The sequence below is a fragment of the Lissotriton helveticus genome, chromosome 2_1 (genome assembly GCF_964261635.1).
Source record: "Lissotriton helveticus chromosome 2_1, aLisHel1.1, whole genome shotgun sequence".
NCBI lineage: Eukaryota > Metazoa > Chordata > Amphibia > Caudata > Salamandridae > Lissotriton > Lissotriton helveticus.
In genome coordinates, this window is record NC_136059.1 from 1,023,300,036 (window position 1) to 1,023,323,218 (window position 23,183).

General features: G+C 41.9%; 1 protein-coding gene across 1 annotated transcript in view; it reads left to right on the forward strand.

The window, feature by feature from the left end:
* The window catches only part of PCSK5 (proprotein convertase subtilisin/kexin type 5), a 1,700,773-nt gene that overhangs the window by 1,466,011 nt on the left and 211,579 nt on the right, over nucleotides 1-23,183 (forward strand). The window contains exons 23-24 of the mRNA XM_078675787.1: nucleotides 2,534-2,731; nucleotides 21,974-22,042. Coding sequence (XP_078531913.1) covers nucleotides 2,534-2,731; nucleotides 21,974-22,042 — 267 coding nt within the window. The remainder of the gene's footprint in view (nucleotides 1-2,533; nucleotides 2,732-21,973; nucleotides 22,043-23,183) is intronic.

Consider the following 23,183-nt stretch of genomic DNA (forward strand, 5'->3'; position numbering starts at 1 on the left):
GAGTCACTTATCCAAAGCTTTCAAACAGAAAAGATTTGGAGTCCCTATGGACTGACATATCCTTCACCTGGCCATTACCCAACCCTAGCTGCTGTGTTTTAGTGTGATACTTTCAGTGCAACAACTACATATGTATTCTCAGTACGATGAATACTTAAAATTCTTGAAGCATAGATATACCATTACCTAAAGGTGCTAATGACACCTAGTCAAAGGTACCACATCCAGGAGGAACAACTCATGATACTGAAGAGTCACTCGGGAGTTTGAGCCTCAGAAACGTGTTTGAGGGTGGGCCCACAGGCACAAAAGACAAAAACAAGTACCATCAATGATGTCTCCAAACTTCTGGATCAGGGTAGAGGCAAAATCAGCAAGGTGCTAGAATTCTGCTAAGCTAGGGGACCCCCACATGTGGCACATGGATGTTTCATATGACAAAGCAAACACAAGAAGATGATGGACAGAGCGCTGAAACTTTTCAGACACTCACCCCCAGTCACAGATCTGGGTTGAATCCATCATCATTCTTTAGTTCACTTCGCCATCCCAATTCAGACACAGCTATATGCAAATCAGTCTTGACCATGTGCCTCATGGAAACAGTCCAGCATGAACTGTCAAGCCATGTCTTCCCTGGACCGAAATCAAGCATACTGGGACTATTTTCAGGGTAACACCCCTCTTCAGCCAGGCTAGCTTGAATCCAGTGCCAAAGTGAACAAGAGACCCACCTCTGCGCTTACCCTGCCAACTTAGGGCGAACAAAGCAAACTCAAGGAGATGATGGATGGAGCGCTGAAACTTTTCAGACACACACCCACAGTCACAGATCTGGGTTGAACCCATCTTCGTTCTTTAATTCACTTCGCCATCCCAATTCAGACACAGCTATATGCAAATCAGTCTTGGCCATGTGCCTCATGGAAACAGTCTAGCATGAAATGTCTAGCCATGTCTTCCCTGGACCGAAATCAAGCATACTGGGACCATTTTCAGGGTAACACCCCTCTTCAGCCAGGCTAGCTTGAATCCAGTGGCAAAGTGAGTAGGGGACCCATGTCTGGGCATACCCTGCCAACTTAGGGCGAACAAAGCAAACACAAGGAGATGATGGACGGAGCGCTGAAACTTTTCAGACACTCACCCTCAGTCACAGATCTGGGTTGAATCTATCATCATTCTTTAGCTCACTTCGTCACCCCAGTTCAGACACAGCTATATGCAAATCAGTCTTGGCCCTGTGCCTCATGGGAACAGTCCAGCCGAAATGTCAAACCATGTCTTCCCTGGACCGGAAACAAGCATCCTGGTGATGAGGGGTTTTCCCTGTTTGGGCTAAACTGTTCCCATGAGGCACAGGGTCAAGACTTATTTGCATATAGCTGGGTCTGAACTGAGGTGGCAAAGTGAGCTAAAGAACGATGATGGATTCAACCCAGATCTATGACTGGGGTGAGTGTCTGAAAGGTTTCAGTGCTCCGTCCATCATCTCCTTGTGTTTGCTTTGTTCGCCCTAAGTTGGCAGGGTATGCCCAGACGTGGCTCCCTTGCTCACTTTGCCACTGGATTCAAGCTAGCCTCGCTGATGAGGGGTGTTACCCGGAAACCGGTCCCAGGGGTTGTATGTCAATACAACTCAGTGTTTACACCGCACTACCATTACAATGCTGGTTTTACAACGCAAGTCGTTACCACGACTTGCGCTGTAGGGTGCTGGACTTAGGAATAGTAAGATTTACTATTCCAACACCAGCCCACGTACAGTAGGAAGGTGTTGGAATAGTTCATCTACTATTCCTTAGCCTAGAGCGCCCTCCAGCGCAAGTCGTGGTAACGACTTGCGTTGTAAAACCAGCGTTGTAATGGTAGTGCGGTGTAAACACCTGAAACTGCAGTTCGGACTATGGTTGTTGCCTGAGTGGGGCTTCCTCCCACCTCAAACAAAAACCCAACTTTTAACATTAAGCAATTGCTGGATTAATCATCCAGCAATTTTTGAGAGGTAGTCTGCAGTTTTCTGTGTACGCTCCTGAAGCATACATCCGGACACCCCAAACACCGAACTTAAATTCTGTAGTTCAGAGATTTAAAGATGTGCTAGCTGTATAACTTTGAATGTCAGTCACACCTTCACCTTACAAGGGCTTATGTTGGGCACTCTCCCAATATGCCTTGTTCAGACTTTCACAAGAAAGTGGGTGCAACTTGAGGGTTGGAATGACAACTTTCCAGTCTAGATTATTTGCACGTGTATACATTTAGACCCTGGCTTGCATGACTTCCAGGACCCGCATATTGTATTTTTGATTCCTATTCCTTGCTTCATATGGTTGGTTCCTACTTCTGTTGCAACCGAAGAGCTCCAGCGGGTGGTGTCCAATATATGGGGCTTTAGGCTGTGTTGGCAAGGCGCTTTAATTGTATTTGATTTTTTTCTTTTAAAGTACAGATGCGATCTTCTATCACGTATCAGAAATGTATTTTCCCATGGATATTCATCCTCACAATAATTGTTTTCTTTGCTTCTTAGATAAGACTGGGAGGAAGCTATTCCTCTATGCCGGGGAGTGCAGGGACGCATGCCCCCCGGGGTACTTCGCAGCGCGCAGCACCTGCACACCGTGCTCAGAGAACTGTAAAGCGTGCAGCGACACTGACAGGTGCACCCGGTGCTCGGAAGGATACTACCTCGAAAGCGGCAAATGCATTCAACTGGAATGTGGCGATGGTAAGCAAAATACACACAAAAACAATGAGGGAGAGAGAAGAGGGGAGTTAACCGCACGGCCTCCTTGTATATCACTGCATCACATAGAATGCGGGAAACCCGGGTTGTTATGTAGTCCTAATTACACTATTCTTTGGACACGTAAACCTCACCCACACTTTTGCAGCATTCGTCATAATAGGAATCCTGTGTGCACTCTGGACAGTTTTCTTTGTCAGAGTGGGTCTACCTAATATAGGGAGCTACTACCTCATTTCGTGCTATAATCTAACAAGTAGATGCATATTAAGAACGCGCAATGCACTGCAAACTCTGCACCCTTATAATCAACATACATATTTGGCAAAAGACTACACCGACCCCGACTCTGGGTATTACAGGCCCCTTGTTGGGTCGGAGGCAGCACTCTGTGAAGTCCCACACTGTGTATTGACAAAGGGTTATACCCAATAGGTCTGCAGTCATTATATTAGTCAGTTCTAGTACACACTCAACCAAAGCCATCAAATTCCAACTCAACCTGTCACTACACTTTGGGGCTTCCCACCGGTGACGGGCCACTATCCCTGCGGGAAATGCAGTGTGTCCCTCTACAAAAGTGGTCAAAGAACTTGATCTAGGCCTACCTACAGCGTACTAAAGAAACACACCAACTGCAGTTCCAATAACGGGATCTTAATGATCATAAGTATAAGTTAATGTATAGCGCAACACTACACGAATGACCAATGATAATAATTCAGAAAGGGTCTTACTGAGAACCAAGTTGAATGCGTCATAATTGAGAAACTGACTGACATGGGAGGTGGGGCCACTGGTGGGAAGGTTCAATTTGTAAGGACACACAAGTGGATCTACTGGGAGGATAAAAGGATGAGATTCCATGGGCTCAACTGAGTGATTTAGGACATGGTGACTTTACACATTCCTCTAACATACTATCTCCCACTTTGAGTAAGTTTACGGAGTCACTGTCAGTGACGTAGGGAGCACGGTATCCTATATATTAGTTTGCCTTTCCTAGCCTACATCTCCTCCCTGACTGCATGTACCTTGCAGTGAACCATCACTCCTAAAATTGATACTTATGATTCAAAATTATTGTGAGGTAGTTTCTGAAATTGAAAACACTAACTGATATGTTCCTTTTTTCATGAGGGAAAAGGGCCAATAATATTGAGCAATTTTCTCCAAAATCATAAACCGTGATTCCGAGCACATTTGTAGTATTATGCATACAGATTGTTTTGTGAGCGCAGTGGAAACGCAAAGCTAATAAAGAACTACAAATCCCAAGCTTCACAACATGTTTGCATTTGGAGTGTGCGGTATGTTGCGTAGTGATGCATTACAGCAATGACATCACTACACGTGTTCACACTGATGTCAGACATGGAAGTCTCAAGGCCATGTTCAGTGTGGAGAGAGGCCGTTTAAAAAGTAGTCCTTGCACCCCAATTATGGTTGATTGGAGGAGTTATTAGGTGAAAACTGCACAATATCACCCTTGACAAAGTAAGGAGAGGGGAGGACTCCTAATGGAGAAGCAAGGGGGAAGCGATACCAAAGGGGATGATGGACGAAGCGTTGAACAATGCAAGCACTCACCCCCAGTCAACTGATCTGGGTTTAATCCATCATCATTCTTTAGCTCACTCCTCCACCCCAGTTCAGACATGGCCATATGCAAATCAGTCTGACCCTGTGCCTCATGGGAACAGTCCAGCCCGAACTGCCAAGCCATGTCTTCCCTGGACTGTAAACAAGCATCCTGAGACCGGTTTCTGGCTAATCAGCCGTCATCAGCCAGGCTAGCTTGAATTCAGTGGCAAAGTGAGCAAGGGACCCACGTCTGGGCATACATAAAACAAACTATTGCTGGCAGGAAAGCCTGGAAATAGATTCGGACTGACTATTACAATGACTGCATACCTATTGGACATAATTATTTGTCTATTCACTATGTGTCACTACAGAGGAGATTCATTCCTATCAATGGGTTCATATTAACCAAAGTAGGGGTAAGTGTAATCTGTTGTCTCTTTTGTGTGTTGATTATATGTGGGCACAGTTTGGGGATCTTCGCTTTGACGAAATCATGACATGATGTAAAATGTTTATAATATAAATGCATAACTTATGCATCTTTTTAACTATTGGATTATTACTTATAAGAGATTATCTTTCCTCGTTTGTCTGTGCTGTCCTAGGAAACAGTATCTCGCCAAAATTAAGCCAGTATATAGAATTCTATGTTGGTGTGAATGTTTGCCTGACTGATATTGATCAAATGTACTTTAAAAAAAGTTGAACATTTCAAAAGCAGTCAGAAAAGGATTTAGGGATCATATCTGCTCCGAAGAAAGCCACTGAGACTTAGAGGCATAAGCAATGGATGGAACATATTGGCGGATGGGTGATAGAACAAACTGAGCTATACATCATCCTTTTCATGTTTTTAAACGTATCACAACTTAAAATTACTTAATGGTATCTGTGAGAGGATTTTAACACCTTGATCACCTATGATGTCCAGATTTGGCTTATCAAAAGCTCCCTTTATTAGGTGGAAAAGAAAAACGTTACAGAGTGTGGAAAGGATTCCTATGATGAAATATGCCTCAAACTGTAATCAGTATCTCATGGTTTGCACCGCAGGAAGCGGTTTAAAACGAATCACCAACAGTGAAGAATTCTTACCTGCAATTGACAGACCTGAAATACTGATGACTTATCCATACAACTTTCCTCATTCGGTGGTACTATTTACCAGCGTCGGATTGGTAACGCGGGCATTCGGGCAATGCCCGAGGGGCCGGTCTCCGAGTGCTGCTGTGGGCCTCTTTTTTTAGCAGTCTGGGGGGCCATTAGCGTGCTGTCTCTATTGTTCGAAATCAGCCAGCGGCCCCGTAGGTGTCTGAGTGGCCTTTCTATAGGCAGATGGGCGCTCATTACCTCCGTTTAGCAAGAGGTGTCACTCCCTTTGTCTCGCTGGCCGGCCCATTAATGTGTACACATACTAAGTGGTGGCAGGGGGCCTGAGTAGAAGTGGCTCACTTGTTTCACCACTGTAAACTTAACGCATGCATTTTTTTACCCCAGCCTCCTAAAGTTTTTTTTATAAGATTACGCCAAACAGTGATTTGAGGAGTGATAATGCAAATGTGGGCCGATATTTTTTTTTTTACGCGCCGGGCCGATTTTCAATCCCAATCCAACCCTGCTATTTACCCCGAGAAAGTACTCTTCTTTTAATTCATAAGGGTGTATTTCCTTTTACCATTGTTTTGATGCAAATTGTTCCCCATATCTTATTAGGTTCCGATGAACCCTGGTCTCCCCAATTTCAGGTCGAAATATGGTCGACCAATTATAACAAACAAAATGGCGCCGCCTTAAAGCTAATGGACTATCAATGTTGAGCGCAAGCAGTTGTTTGTGATGAGTAACACACATTTACCTGCATATCTGTAAAAAGTCTGTGTATATTCTTCCTTGTTGTGGGTCTGCTTCACCGAGTACACTATGCACACTATTCCACTATAACTTATGTCTATTTCTTTTATTATTTTTTTATCTCTATGCACTAACAGATGTCATAAATACTTTTCTATGAATAACTTTGGTGGTCTTGTGCGTGATCCTCACATAATAGCATTAAGTGCCTGAGGCTACTTAGCCTATTGAAAAATGTATTCTTGAAGTGACACCTAGTAGCGCCATTGTTTTTCTTAAAACATTTATATCCAGCTCTTGTTGCTTCGCAAGATACTTACACACAGGGCGACTGCAAAGCGTCTAAGACGTGGCAGGTTTTTGGCCCGCCAGTGCACAGGGTCAGTCCTCCCCTGGACTTACCTGCGGTCAGTTGTCCAACCCAAAGTCCTTGCGGACATGGCTTCAGTGCCTCGAGGCACCCGCCTGCCTCGCCTTTCTCTCTCTCTCTCTCTCTCTCTCTCTCTCTCTCTCTCTCTCTCTCTCTCTTTATCTCTCTCTCTCTCTCTCCTCTGCCAATCTGTCTTTTCTCTCGCTCTCCATGAGACTGTTTGTGTCTTTCCTCTTGCTTTCTGTGTCTTTTCTTTCATTTTTTGTGGCGCTTCTCTCACTCTTTCAGCATCTTTTTGTGCCTTTTTACTTGCTCCTTGTGCCGTTTTCTCACTCTCTCTGCCTTTTCTCTCACTCTTACTGCAACTTTTTGTTCCTTTTTACTCACTCTGACAGTAGCGGTCGGTAGTGGGAGTGCTGCCGGGCGGTGACGTGAGGAGGGGAGGGGCAGGGTGGGGGTAGTAAACTACGGAATACGGACAAATACAGGTAAGTAAACATAAAAATAAATAAAACAAATTTCGTTGAGCGCACTTCATCGCCAAATGCAGTGCGCGCAACGAAATCAGTTTTATTTATTTTTAGGTTTACTTACCTGTATTTGTCCGTATTCCGTAGTTTACTACACCCATTCCTGCCCATCCCCCTCCCACGTCACCGCCCGGCAGCACTCCCACTACCGACCTCTACTGCTCTTTGAGCCTTTTCTGCTAGTGCCCTTTCACTCACTCTTTGCGTTTTTTTCACTCTTCCTGTAACTTTTCTGTTCCATTTCTCTCACCCCTTCTCCTATTTTTGTGCCTGTTCTCTAGACCTTTTTTTTTATTAGGCTTTCTGGCACTTCTGGCTTTTCTGTCTGACCTTTGCCATCTCTGTTTTCTCTGCACCCCTTCCCTGCCCTCTCTGCACACCCTTCCCACTGCTCCTTACATGTTGCTCAAGCCTCTCTCTTTCAGCGCCATCCACTCATCCTGAGTCCAGCCTATCACCTCCTGTGCTCATTCCCCTTCCCTAAACCTACATAGTCGAGACCACAGTGCAGACCAGCTATTAGGCAGATGCTTAATCACAGCCCCCAGGACTTACCTGCGACCATGTTCTTCAACCGGTCAAGGCCCTTGCAGACCCGGCTCCTGCAGGAAGTAACCTGAAAAGGGTCACTCCGGTCGCTTACTGACACCTTCTCAGCCTTCCTACAAATGAAGAGTCCGACAGACAGTAGAGAATACAAACCAAATTATTTATTGATTACACTGCAGCAGAGGCCAGTCTGACCAGCCTCTTGGGATGGCTGTCGAGGGACTGGACCCCGTAAGCATACAATTACATTATGCACGTTGCAGAGTCCACAAAGACCCGCCTACTATGGAAAAACACGAGCAGGTGTCATAATACAATGGGGTGTACAGAACATACGTTTTGATTCTGCTGCCGGGCACAGGCTATCTCCTGCCCAAGGTCGTCTGGCCTATCCTACCACTAGACAGGTGGGAGAAGGACTCTATCTAACGAGAAAGGCATGCGCTTACAAGAACACTGGCAATTACAGAAAGAAAAGCTCAACCTTGGGAAACAAAGCTTACCAAAGACCGTTTTCTCAAAAATAACGAAGCAGCAGTTTTGAATATAATATAAAATGGCATCCGGATTACAAGATGGTTGCGCAAAAGCTAAGATATAAAGACATGAGGGCCCTTCAGTATTAACAAACCCTCCTGTTAGCATGAGCTAAACATCTACAGTTGGAAACCAAAGCAAAATATAAATGAATAATAAAACACATAGCCCTTCAATGCACATGTCATGTCGTAAACAGTAGGAAGGTGATCTGAAAGAAGAGAGGATGTTTCGAAGATACCCTCATCAATGACCATCATTTCATCTATTTCTTTCTGCAACATTATGGCGGCATTGGTGTCATGAATTGATATCTTCCCCTTTTGAGTTAACACAGACATACAATATGTGCAGCACATTGGAAGCGATTGAATAAGGACACAGCAAAGTATTAATATGGCAACGAGATATAGTGCTTTTTCTATTAACCAACCCCATGTTCCAAAAAGGGACCAACTCCAATTACCATGTTCCATGCCTTTGACATTGTCAATAATGTCCAAGATATGCTTAGCAATATTCTTTTCCTTATTAGTTATTCCCACTACTCACTGATCGCCAATAACTGTGCATGCACCACCATTTTTTGCTAAAATAAAATCAACTGCATATCTAGTTTGTTCAGAATAGAACCTCATACTCTCTAACTAAATGGTGATGTCACATAATGCTGCTACTTTGGTATTGGACAATATCTGCAACTTACAGCCAAAGCATTCCTGGGCCTTTTCAGTCCTACACATGGCCATTCCCCCAACGTGAAGATAGCTGACAGGATATAACCAAAAGCAATACCATTTCTATTACTGTTTATCTCAATATCTGGTATTCCTTTGCAAAATTATTTTGTCGGTGTTCACTTCACCCATTTTACCTGTCGGTGGGTATATTTACAGGGGACCCCCAGTGGCAATAAAATCCCAAGAGCTACATCATTGGTGCCATTATGGATATTTGAATATGTTCCATTAGTTAAAAAGAAGAACCCGGGATGGGCATAAATCGTCCAGTCATAGTTCACAGCGGAATAGCGAGAATTACCTGTAATTGTGGTAGAACCTTCCGAATCTTTCAAAGGGAAAGTCTCTTTGGGTATGACCACCCCTGAACAATTGATATACAATATGGTATCAGTACTATTTATGATGGGGCAACAAGCAGGAATAGCCAGCTTTTCGGGGAACCGTCACTTCTTTGAAATGCCAACCCACCAACGTAATATATTTTGCTCTTCTAAATAGAAGTTATCACAAAACGTACTACTGTCACAGCCGGGGTAACCTGTTCCTGTGGGCTTACGATGATACAAGCATGGCCCTGCGTAGCCAAATCCAAACCCCCCTTTTATCTCAACAAAATTTGTCGGCTTAGAATACGTGTAATTTATCAGAGACATATGCTAGTCACAGATTCAGTGGGATAACAAGTGACACCATTTCTCAAAAATCTCTTATGAGTGTCCAAAAAAACTTTATTAGAAAGCATGCTCTTCTGTCTTGGTGTGAAAGGGATATCATGTATTGGAGTAGGGGAATTACAGACATACTCTAGCACCCAGAGAATCCCACAAAAGATCATCACCAGCAAGGAATATCACTCTCCATTGTTTGAACCATAACGATTGTGACAAAACAACAGGACCCAATGGCAGTGCCTCATCAATCATTGGCCTGCCAAAAAGATGCATGCTAGCAGAACGAAAACATACAATTAGGATAACTTCAATGAAACCAATGAAACAATCATCTTTCCAGCGTCCGTTTTTCTTCTCCTTTGAGCCTCGCTGGCAGGCTCCTATTGTTCATCCACGGTGGTGCAATTGAGCACTTCTCGTTGGAGCTATTGCAGCCCTTAATGAGCAAAATCCACTTCCCTCAGGATAGGGTACCTGCCCTCCTGGGAAGAACACCCCAAATCTATCCTGTCCAGTGTATCAGACAATGCACCAATCTCCCTATCCCTACTCTATCGTCCCTACTCTTAATCCATGAAGTCCATCCCTACTAATCTGACTTTTTCTTTGGTGCACTGTCCCTCAGTCGAGGACGCAAATTGTCCCTAACAACTCCAGGAACAGAGGGATCAAGAAACAAAGGCTCACTTTGAGTGGGATTGACTGACTCAGACCACAGATAGGCCAGCTAACGGAAGCTCTTGGCCAACCTTAATCTCCGGGGGCACTACCTCATTCAGAACTGCATTGCTCTCCTCTTTAGAAGGTGCCCATGTTACTCTGGCATTGGAGAAAGGAATGAAACGGGAAACCTTCTCCATCTCGGAATCCCCAATGCCCTCGAGTCTCCATTGACAATAGGGCAGAGGGAGCGGCACCTTCTTGCAGTGCGTTGAATGAATCAAATTCTTCCGACCGTCCACCTTCACGGCTGTGCTGGTGGCAAGGAGGATCTGGAACTGCACCTTCCACCTGGGCTCTAGGCTGTGTTTGCACTGAAAGTAGTGGACCAAGATATAATCCCCAGGCTGGAGGTCGTGGCCCAGTGAAGAACTGTAATCTTCATTCTCAGGGGTCTCACTAATACAAAGAACTTGGCACAGAAGCTGAAATATGAAAAGACATCTTTATTAAACTTAATTAAGTAAGACTACGTCACACAGGAGCCTTCGCAACTGAATGAGGCAGTCTAAAGAGTACAGAACACAGAGGCCTTTTATATGCTTAGGGTTACAAACTCAGCACAAAAGTAAGGGGCAGTCCTAGCTTTTGCAAGCATGCAAAATACCTAATATGGACATACAAGATCTGCAAAATATTAGCCAATAGGAAAACATTCAGAACAAGGCATCATATAACCAGAACGTCCTCCTTACGTCGTGTTTCAGCCCAACCCACAAGTAAATCAATTACAGCACCTATAGGTCAATCAGTAATGGCAGGACATGTCTGTATGCAGTTAGGCCAGCTTGTGTCTGAGATTGATTTCAAAGCAAGGACAGAGAGGGGTTTTCAACACCTTGCAGTCCAAAGGGCAGAGACACTTCATGAATAGAGCAGCCTGTGTAAAGGCAACGCAAAACGACGACAAATGTAAGATGGAGTCAAAATTAAAGAACCTCAGTCCCTCCTTTTGCCATTACACAGGCAAATCCTAAAATTATTTTGCAAACATTCAGGGCTCCTAGTTATTTCAGTGACTATTGACAATGCCAGTAAAACAATAAGAATCAGTCTCCAAACACCCATTCTATGCAATCGCACGGGAAATACCCAGTCCGTCCAAGCCTCTCTGGCAGGCTTCTATTGTCCATCAAATCTGCTTCTGTTGTTTTCTTCCGCATGGGCCTCTTCATTCAGGCCTTTCATGAAAATGGTACTTCTCAGTATCCGTTGGAGTGCCTTCCTGGCAAACACTCACAGCTCACTTGAAAGTCTCAATGTCTCAATGCAGTGCACCAATATATATCTGGTGCTGCAGGCACTACAGATATTGTGCTCTTCGTTAGTCATGGGCACAGATCATCTCATGCAGACCCAAGTACTATTAATCGGGAAAGAGCAACAGACTGTCACACTCAGCAACACTTTCAGGCTCCAACACTCTCTATTCAGTGTCAGAGGATGCTCGGGCTGCTCTTTCATTTAATCATAGGTACCACAATGTAGTGCCTTTTGCCAATCCTGGATCCCCCGGTGCACTGCACTTCCGTTGGAGCAAAGGAAAAGGGGGTGTGTGGCCAAAACTCAGGCCAAGGGGCTCAAGGGACTGCACACTGTCAGAGGTTACCAGCACATGACAGGTGGAAAACTGAAGCCTCAAAACAACAAGAATCCTTCTCTTTCACTCTTTTGCACTGAAATTCTGGTTCTGTGATGCCCAATGCCGTCTGATGGAGCAAGTGCGATGCTTTAGAGATACCATTGATGGCGCGCTGGCGATCGCTATTCAGCCTTGCTTCTTTTCTGGGTGCTGGGACTTTTCATCTATAGCTGTCACTGATGGGATTGTGGGTGAGTTCCGCAGGTTATTATGACTTAACCCCGCAGAACCTAGTGACGTAGAAAATGTGACACAGTTGTTAGTTTCCTTCAATTAAGTACAAAAACAGTTCATTGTATAACAAGGGGACTGCAAGCATGTGGCCTGCAATCTTTAAAGGAGTGGCCATACTTCATGGGACATTTCTGGTCTAGAATACACTGTCATTCTCAAAGGCAATACAAAGACAAAGGCAGTAGGCAAAACAGTGCCTCTAGCCTCTTCAATTGGTTTCCATGTGAGAGCATATCCTCTACCATCTAAGGGTAGATAGCGACATGGGAATTCTATCTGAATGGATGTCCTCACATATGGTGGCATCGTCTAATGGGGTAAACACATTTTTTTCTCTCAATGATTACATATAGGTGTTCCTAAATTCCTTATCTCAAACACCTCAAAAGAGAAATCACATAATACAGATTATCAGGGACATGTAGATACCTCCCTTTAATAATTGTGCATCAGGTGGACTATGCAATACAAAAGCTAATGATCAAAATGTGGAAACAAAAAAACAAGAACTAGAGAGTCCTTGTATTTCCATCATTTAGAACATATCTGATCCACCAAAAATTAAAGCAGCAGAAAAAAAGGAACTAAAAACCAAATTAGAATAGGCATTGAATTTGTCATATTAAAAAAAAAACGTAAGGTGTCTCCTATTGAGGTGGAAAACGTATCTTACTATGGTATTGAGTCAGTTAACCAGCCCATCACTACCATGACGGTCAGACTGGAAAACATTGGAGTAGGCCTAAAGAAAATTCTTGAAAACCAGTCTGGTCATACAAAATGGAATTATACATAATATGGGTGTCTCTGGTACATTACTGCAATCTGGAAGTGTGAACCTGAACATTACAAAAATAATAAAAGGGCTAACTGGTGAAAGGAATATGGAAAAGAGAAATGGGACTAGGACACAGCTAAAATCCCCAATAACTAGGCACGATGCAACATCAATCAGGGGAGAGGTAACAAAAGAAAAATCTATAGGAAGAACAAGGAATTACTTGGGTGAACAAAAATCAAAAATAGTTCACAAATGTTAACTCTACCGCTGGCTGCTACACCATATACGGTAATCTCAGCTAATGTTCCAGTTCCTTCTTCAGGGAAAAATGAAACCTTGTTTCCTTTATGGTACAAAGCCATACACTACTTAGGAAGCAGAACACAACTGACTAATGTAATATAGAAATTAGGTCACCATGTACAAGAGTCACAGATCTATAATTTATCCTTACGTCCAATCAGGATACATAAATCTAGGGCTGCCTGTTCCTTAAGGGATGGGGGGCAGTAGCGTGACTAACAGCAGGTGACACACTTTGATCCTGTATATCTCTTTTATTTTACTTCAATACTATATAGCCAAATTTGACATACACTGGTGAAGTGTTGTCTGTCTTGTTCACAGCATAAAAAATCATATCTGTGAAATTTAGTATCAGCGCAAATTCACCCAACTGTTGTGCAGCGATATACATCGTCATGTAGAACCCTTCACAACACAGGTGAACTTGTAATAGTATCTAAAGCAGCAACATAAAACAAAAACATACATAAAAGAAAAAAGAAAATAAAACACACACATGCCAAGCCATCAGATATACGCGCTTTATATCAAGCACAAAAAGCATAGACAAAGTACAAATAGCATATGTAAATAAGCGGTGACACACAACACCATTTCATCAACTTTATGCACTGTGAACCTGCAGCCCAAAACCCAATATTCAGGCCTGCTTAATTTGTCAGGCTTAAAATCAAAATTACACTTTCTTTTACGCACTTTCTTTTACTTTCCTCACACTTTCTTTTACTTTCCTTACCCTCCTTTTGACAGCTGGTCACTAGTCAGTTGTGATCGGCTGTCAATACACTCTACTGTGTCACTTCTGACATACAGGACCAGCAAGAACAATTCATGATAGGACCAAATGCACAAACATGAAAATCACATGAACATTCCTTTCCAAAGGAGTTACGCAAAAAAACATCTCTTTTCAACCAACCAAACTCACGTGTCTTGTCAGCCTTAAAATCGCCCAGAACAATCCATGAATGATCTGTGGGCAGAAGCAAAAAAAAATACACAACACACAAAAGAGAGACATTTCTCATAACAAACAAATATCCTTTATTACTTAACTGTTACCATCTTGTCAGTCAGCTTGCAACATTAAACTAAAAGTAAAATTGTTTCACTGACACTCCATGTTAGCTTTGTGCCACAATTTCCACTGTGAAAAATAATTCTTAATTGGCAAATCGTTCTCGCTTAGGCATGTAGCCGTCAACATTTTAATAAAGAGCTTTGTCTTATTTTCTGTCTAAGACTTAATGCAATACCACATTTTTTTGTCAAATACAAGCAACTAGCGGACATTATTTTTTAGAGCAGAGATACAAATGTATCATTTCTGCAGAGCATTTAGCATGATGTTGGAACTTTCAAATAAACCCTTTTGTCATATTTTCCCTTTGGAATTAAGTTCTTTAATGTATTGAGAACAAATGCTTGTTGCAATGGTACTTATTTCATCAACCTTAAATAGATAAAGCATTGTGTTAGGCCAATCATTGAATATAGAGAACAAATTATTTTTGAAAATATTGATTCATCTTTTGGATGGCCTATTGTGTAAAATTATAAATTGAATTCTAAATGCTTTGCCCTTCTGTTTTTTGACACTTTGTTTGTGAACACTTTTTTCAACTCCCTCCTTTCATGTTTGCCCTTCTTTAATCACTGTATTCCTGATCATAGAAAATTGTATATATGAGTATGAATGTTGAAGTTCATGTATGAGTGTAAGAATGTTCCAATTTTAGCAAATACACAAAACTTCTTTCCCGTGTGTTCCCCTTGTCTCTCCTGTGAATCTAACACGTCAAGTTCTTTTTGATAGAAATAGTAATTGATTTTTGAATAACTTTTGAAAAATAAAATGATTAATTCAAACAAATGTGATTGTTCTGATGAAAGAGTTTAATTCTTTTTCGTCATGATGATGCTTTGAGAAACAATATTGCAGTACTGGCAAATTGTGGTTGTTTATGTTAAATAGATAAAGGTCTCAGTAGGTCCAGCTAAAGTTAAAACCTTCCACCCTGATATTAAACTCAAACCTCTGCACCGGGCACATTGGCTCACTGAGCCATTTAAAAGCAAACCCAAATGGGAACAACCTGCAAATTTGTATTATACCTAAATGTATGCATTTACTGAAGCCTAAAGCACTTTAAAGCTATTGTAAATGGCAAGAATGCCCACATTTTACCCAAATTCGACTTTGATATTTGGAGCACTTAAAAATAAAGATCCTACTATTGCATTACTTATTAATCATCCTCAGAATGTTCTTTACAGATTGCAGAGATTGGACATTAGACATCTCTCATGTAATTCCTTAGAAAAATGAGTTTGTCACGCCTGCGCCAAGTGAAATTCTATATGCTAATGTCCTCATTATGCAGTGTAACATAACTTAAATTAAATTATAATGCTAGGAGGTCACAGTATAAGTATTAAGCTTCATGAATATTAAAAAACGAATTTTGTATCACTTATTTTCAATAATTGTTTTGCTTAATTAATAATTATTTTTAATAAACCCAATCATTTTTGGTAATTCCACATATTAAGGTTCTGTAATTCCTCGAATCTGACTTCATTTTATTTATTCTTTTTTTTTTTTGCTCTGTGCCACGTAGGCCTGCAAAGGTAGGCTGGCGAACAAGGTGGCCTGGCCTCCTCAGTTCATGTACACATTAACCAGGTTTACTCTGAAATGAACTGTAAGAAACTGACCTCGCAAAGCCAATTTCCCTGATTGATCTTTATCTGAGATTGCCAATCAATGTTCAAGAAATCGTTAACTTTTTAGTTTCCTTGCACATGCTTTATTGTTTCAGCATCTGTTACTGTTTCTTTCTTTTTAAATGTTTCTTCATTACATGGGTTAATTATTATTTAGCAACAGAGCCAAGAATATGCTTACAGAAATGCTTAAAGAGAGGAAAACCCTTAATTGAAATGTCTTCCTATAATACAAAATAATGAACCTTAGTTTTGGAACCTTTTTAAAACAACATTCTGAAATGCAAAGATTTACCCGTGCAACTGAGGGCGAAGTCCTGAGATTGGTAAATATTCCTGTTTATTTAGCTTGTCTCTCAATGTTTGTAACATGAGCACGGTGGCTGTCTATTTAAAACTAAAACTAAGACATTTCAAGTTTTAAAATGTGTGTACAATACAGCAAGATCAAATGTATTCAGATGATTTGTTTGCCTGTTAATATCTAATACAATGTATCTAAGGAAAATGCGGTAAGTTTATTTATTTTTTGCAAAACACCCAATTTCGTTTTTGGGGGCTCTTTTTATTCCTAGTGAATGTGAATTTAAATTTTAGTTTTTAAGCATTGAGACATTTTGCTTAATAGACTGAAAACATCAAGAAAAACCACGAACAGACATTGAGCTCATTTCAGACATAAACAGAAAGGGGTCAAACCCTCAGGCACACAATACGGCGCGCTTTAGCCATTTATTTCGTGAATAGCGCCATCGCTATTCACTTACAGAAATTGCACTAATGGGAAAACCACATAGACATTTAAACACACATTTAACCCACAAACCAATACTCAGAACAGAAACAAAGGACAGCCCACAGACTGTACTTAAACCAAACCATTTGTAAATACTTGTTGTAAGTCATATTTATAAGAAGCGCTTCTCAATTTTGTTCCAAAAGACTGCAAAAACAGCCCAACAGACTGATGTATGTCCAAGAAGCGAAAATACACTCAATTCACTAGCTTTGGCTAGCAGAACACCAAAAATTGCTCTGCATATCTTCATTCATAAAACTGCACAGAACAAAGGATCCTTGTATGTATTATGTCCATATTTTAATTCCCCGGGGATACAGAATCACCAAGGAAGAAATATGTTTGTATACCTAAACCTATTTAGGTATTCCTTCTAGGAGAGCCGGCTAATTAATTTCACATCACACGATGGTACCTTCCAAATAAAGCAACACATTCTTCTATGTGAGCTTGAAACCGGCATGCCAAAAATATTGCAGAATCTACAATATTATAATCAAAGTAGTGCTTAATGTACTTTTCGTACGTGCACCGTTCAACAAAACCAAATAGAGAAAAATCTCCTCATTACCTGTCTTCACAAATTGCAATTTGCATATCAAATCCATACAAATAAAAAGTTGGCCAACACAAATTCCAAAGTTCCAAAGCTACAGTAAGCGTTACTAAACTACCTTACTTTTACCAATCAAAAGGTTGTCCAAATTCTAACTGCCAAGTTCTAAATGACCTAACGGTCCTTTTTTAGAATACTCATGCCAAAAAGATTCTCAGTCATGAGTGACATCATGTGGAGGATCAAAATCAGGAAGATCAGAAATATACTGGGCTGCAAAGACAAAGAATCTCTAGAATCCTTGTGCACAGAGTAGTAGAGTCCCGTCCTGTCCTCCTCAGTAGATTTCAGTCTCCTGACAAGATCACTCCTTCAGAAAGTCACTTCTCTGATGAGGCCCGCGTTGTTGGGCGCCATTTGAAGAACTGTAATCTTCATTCTCAGGGGTCTCACTAATACAAAGAACTTGGCACAGAAGCTGAAATATGAAAAGACATCTTTATTAAACTTAATTAAGTGAGACCACGTCACACAGGAGCCTTCGCAACTGAATGAGGCAGTCTAAAGAGTACAGAACACAGAGGCCTTTTATATGCTTATGGTTACAAACTCAGCACAAAAGTAAGGGGCAGCCCTAGCTTTTGTAGCATGCAAAATACCTAATATGGACATACAAGATCTGCAAAATATTAGCCAATAGGAAAACATTCAGAACAAGGCATCATATAACCAGAACGTCCTCCTTACGTCGTGTTTCTGCCCAACCCACAAGTAAATCAATTACAGCACCTATAGGTCAATCAGTAATGGCAGGACATGTCTGTATGCAGTTAGGCCAGCTGGTGTCTGAGATTGATTTCAAAGCAAGAACAGAGGGGGGTTTTCAACACCTTGCAGTCCAAAGGGCAGAGACACTTCATGAATAGAGCAGCCTGTGTAAAGGCAACGCAAAACGACGACAAATGTAAGATGGAGTCAAAATTAAAGAACCTCACCAGTTCCCTCTGTAGTGGATGGCAAGGCCTCTTGAATCTGCTGTTAAATAGAATGCACATTTTTAGTCAAATCGCATAAATAATCTATCAACAAAGGGTGGTCTATCTCGGAAAAGTGACAGGGTCTCGGAACACCCTAGACATTAGCGGGTCTACTGAAAACAACTTCATAAGGGGACAACCCTATTCTAGAATGGGCTGTAACTCTTGTCGACAGCAAAGCCAATGGTAAAGCATCCGGTCACTCTCCTCAATTTTGGCCATTTTTATTTTGAAAGTACCATTGGGCTTCTCAACCAAACCTACTGACTGAGGGTGATTCGCGGCATGAAACTTTTGCTTAATGTGCAGGCCATTGCACACCAACTGGATGACTTTAGAATTAAAGTGGCTGCCGTTATCACTCCAAATCAAACGGTGTAAACCAAAGCGAGGGAAGAACTCCTTTAAGAGAGCCTTCGCCGTCGCCAGAGCTATATTCTCTTTAGTAGGGTAAGCTTCAACCCACTTACTGAATGCACAGACCACCACTGACACATACTTCAAATTATTCACCCGTTTCATCTCTATGAAGTCCATTTGAAGGACTTTGAAAGGGAAAGAAGGGGGTGCAAAGATGCCGGGAGGTGTGGGAATAGAATATCTCCAGGATTGTACAGCTTACACACCATGCAATGTTTTACTAAATGGGCAGCCCGTCTTTGGGATATTATCATCCTGCCATACAGGGTCTAGCAACTTACAAATTCCCCTAGCACTAATATGGACCGGTCCATATGCATCTGGCAGCATCCATCTCTGCTTCCCCGATTTATCTATCCAGCACCCATCATCATCCAATTGCGCTGTACTTTCCTGCCATATTGCCAATTCCTCAACCGTCACCTCACTTTGTATCTCCCTCATGTTATCTAGGGTGTACTCGAACATCAAAACTTCTGGTACCCATCTAGCAGGACCTGCTACAAACATCTTTTTCATCTTAGATCGGTCAGTTTCCTTGGCTGTTTGATCTGCAAAAGCATTTCCCCTTCCTACATCATCGGTAATTGCTTTGTGAGCGCTACACTTCACTATTGCCAGTTTCTTGGGTAGTGTTAAAGTCGACAAAAGTCTATTCATTAAAGTGCCAAGCTTAATCTTTGAATCATAGGAAGTGAGAAATCCTCTCTCGGCCCAGAGCCACCCAAAATTATGAGCGACTCCGAAGGCATACTGACTGTCAGTGTAAATATTGACTGCCAATCCCTGACTCAACTCGCAGACTCAAATCAAAGCTACCAACTCTGTAGCTTGAGCCGACTGATAGGGAACTCGGGATGCCTCAACTATCGTGTGCAGTGTTGTGATTGCATTACCAGCAGTTGTGGTGCCATCCAGTAATTTAAAACAGGAACCATCGACATAGAGTTCCCCTTGGGGGTCAGATAAGGGAACATCAGTAAAGTCTACCCATCCTTCGTCTCCTCTTCCGTCCGAAACATACAATCATGTATGTCTATTTCCTCACTCTCCAAAGGGAGGGGTAGTAACATGGCAGGGTTTAGAGTGGCACATCATTTAATCATAATATGTGGTGCAAAACGTGTTAGCTCATAGCCAGTCAGTTGTGCACTGGTAAGGTGCTGTGTCTTTGTTCTGTTCAAAAGCGTATCCACAGCATGAGGTGCCATAACTGTGAGATCAGTATCAAGAACAAGCCCTGCCAATTATCCAATAGAGACGGTCACAGCCGTGGTCGCTCTTAAACAGGTCGGGAGGGCCTTCGCGACACGCTCATGCACAGCTGAAAAGTACGCACTCCGCCTTTGCTTACCTACAAAGGCCTGTGTTAAGACAGAAAGCGCACAACCGGCCGACTTGTGTACGTATAACACAAACGGCTTGTTGTAATCAGATGTGCCAAGCACAGGAGCCAAGCAAAGCTCAACCTTCAATTGCTCAAAAGATTGTAGTTAACATGCAGGTGTCCAAGTCAAAGATTCATGCACATCTTTAGTTGTTAGAAAGAGCAAGGGCTTTATTAGTAAAACAAAGTTCAGTATCCAATGATGACAATAGGAAGTAATGCCTATGAAGGCTCGTACATCCCTATGGATCTTTGGAACACACATGTTAACTATGGCATTAATACGCTCAGCAGTTAGTTTCCAGCCCTCCTTCGACAGTAGGTGACCTAAATAGATGAACTCCTGTCGACAATATTGAAATTTGGAAAGGGACACTTTGTGTCCATGTTGAGCCAAACACAGCAACAATTTTACTGTAGCTTCTTTACATCCATCTTCAACGCAATCAAAAGATCATCCACATACTGCAACAATACATTACCTGGTGGAAGGGAGTTGGAGTCCAATTGATCCTTCACAGCCTGGCTAATTATGTTAGGACTCTCAGTGTACCCCTGAAGAACTCAACAAAATCTAAAACTACGACCTGCCAAGGAAAACCCGAAAAGGTGCCTGCTGTTTGGATGTCAACTGTGACCGCCACTTCCCCGGGGCTATAATTTATTTAGGTCAGGGGGTCTTGCGGGCTCCCCCCACAGCCCCAGTGATGTAATTTGAGATGTCATCAGTTATGTCATGAGTAATGTCACTGACCATGTCATATGTGATTTCATTAGCAGTGCATTGCTGGCGAGCGATTTATAGTTAGCTGAACTAACTATAATGGCAGAATTTCTCTGGTTTTGTACGAGTGAAATGTCCAACTAACTATAATGTCCCTGAAATCTGTGGGTTTTTCAGTGAATTTCAAGGTTTTTTAAATGTTAATTTCTAAATAAAACATCCCTGAAGCCTATGCTTTTTTCAGTGAATTTCGAAGGTTTGTTAAATTCTAATTTCTAACTATACTGTCCCTGAAACCTATGGTATTTTCAATCTCATGAAGCACCCCCAAACGCCCTTCCACATCTGGTGTAATCCAATGGAGAAGGTGGAGAAAGTGACTGAGGTGCCAGCATCAGCCTGGTGCCCTACAAAATTGCCTCCACATTCTCCAGCCTACCAGGTAAATTGCTAGTGGAATAAACAGGCAGTCTGGGCCTTGTTACTATCACATGTTGTTGGGATGCTGGTCCCAGCACGTATTCAATGATCATGTGCAATGAAGCCGCCCATATGAGCATTTTGCCATGAGGCTGAAGCCCTTGATACAACTAGCTAATTAAGCACTTTCCCAATACGCATAATGGTCAGTCTGCCACTTTCCAAACACATTTTCCTTTGGAAATGATATTGCATTGATATGAAATGGTGGACAGCAGCAGTTTAGGTCTTTGGGGTTAACAGGCCTTTGTGGCAAAGAGACACAGAGGGTCCATCGTTGATTATATGGCTGTAACATAGATAAAACCTATCAATATCAGATCAATGTTGTGCTGGTACCATGTTTAGAACTCCAGAAGCAACAAATAAAAATCATTTTCTTACAACATAATGGTGGTTTGATATAGGTTTCAAGATCTGCTCCTCCCTGTATACGTATTTCTCCCATAAAGCCCTTCTCTACTTTTATAGATTAAAATGTAATGCTTGATGTTTTGGCATTGCATTAGAGATAAATGTACATTAAAAAAATCATCAGATTTCATTTCATCAGGTCTCTTTTTTTATGTTCAGGGGAAGTGGAGGACCCAGATTATGCAGAATGTGTGCCATGTGAGTCAGGCTGTCGGAGATGCTCCTCATGTAAGTGTCCTTTCTGTTGATAATATCAGCTTTAACGCTAATAATATTAAATGATTAGTTATCATTCATTAAGACTTCAAGTGAAAGTACAAAAAATTAAAGATCCCATCAAAGTAATGGAGATGAATGATCTTTAATAGTGTGGTCTTGTTGGTATCAATTGAAGTTTTCATAAAATGATATGGGACTATTTAAAAAAAGTACAGAAGTAGATAGGCAAATGTGGTAACACATTACTTGTGCCTACATGTGCAGTTTATGACAATTTGGGTTTTCACTTACATTCCATTGCATCTCATGTTAAAAATGCGTCTTGTAATGTACGCATATATGCTTGTTATTCATTTACAATAGTGAGTAAGACCCATTTTCTCCCATGTGCCTAGTGATCATCTCAGTGACTGTATATGTCTATATATATATGTGTGTGTGGGTGTATATGTTTATTACCTACTGGCGGTCGCCAGTAGGTATATATAGTTAGGATTTTTTCTCTATGGGTTTTTTGAAAATTCTATGTCTAATAACTTTGGCGTTTGTGGACGGAATTGGCTGAAATTTTCAGGAAAATGGCACATTTTGTTTCTGAGCAGCCCCTGAAAATTGGGGGGGGTTCGTCCAGGGGGGGTCGAGAAAAAAGGGGGGTCCCAAAACGTGTTTTTAACATTGAGTTTTCCATAGGGCGGTTGGCCTCACTTTTAGCCCGAACGGCTGAATGGATTTGCACGAAACTTGGCAAAATTGTAGGGACTGGTAGCCCGATGTGCCTTTTGTAGGTCTCAATATATGTGCTACAGTGGATTTTGAGAAATTAACGTTTAAAAAAAGATATATATCTGTAACAGCGGACCGGGCAGCGCTCCAGGACGCGTACTTTTCGCGCAACGGAGCTTTGTGAAGCGAAGCTGATTGGTTCTCCGGCGTCTGTCAACATTCCAAACAGTCCGTAGCGGCCGCCATCTTGTCTCTCGGTAGGATCGAGAGACAAGAGGAGGCCAAAGCGAAGGGGCAAATGACCATAAGGGGGAATAGTAGATCCTCGCTGACCCCCTAGGTTTGATGTGGAGGTTTTAAAAGGGCCCCGCGGGGCAAAAAAAAAAAATAATAATAATAATCGAACGGCTGAATGGATTTGCACGAA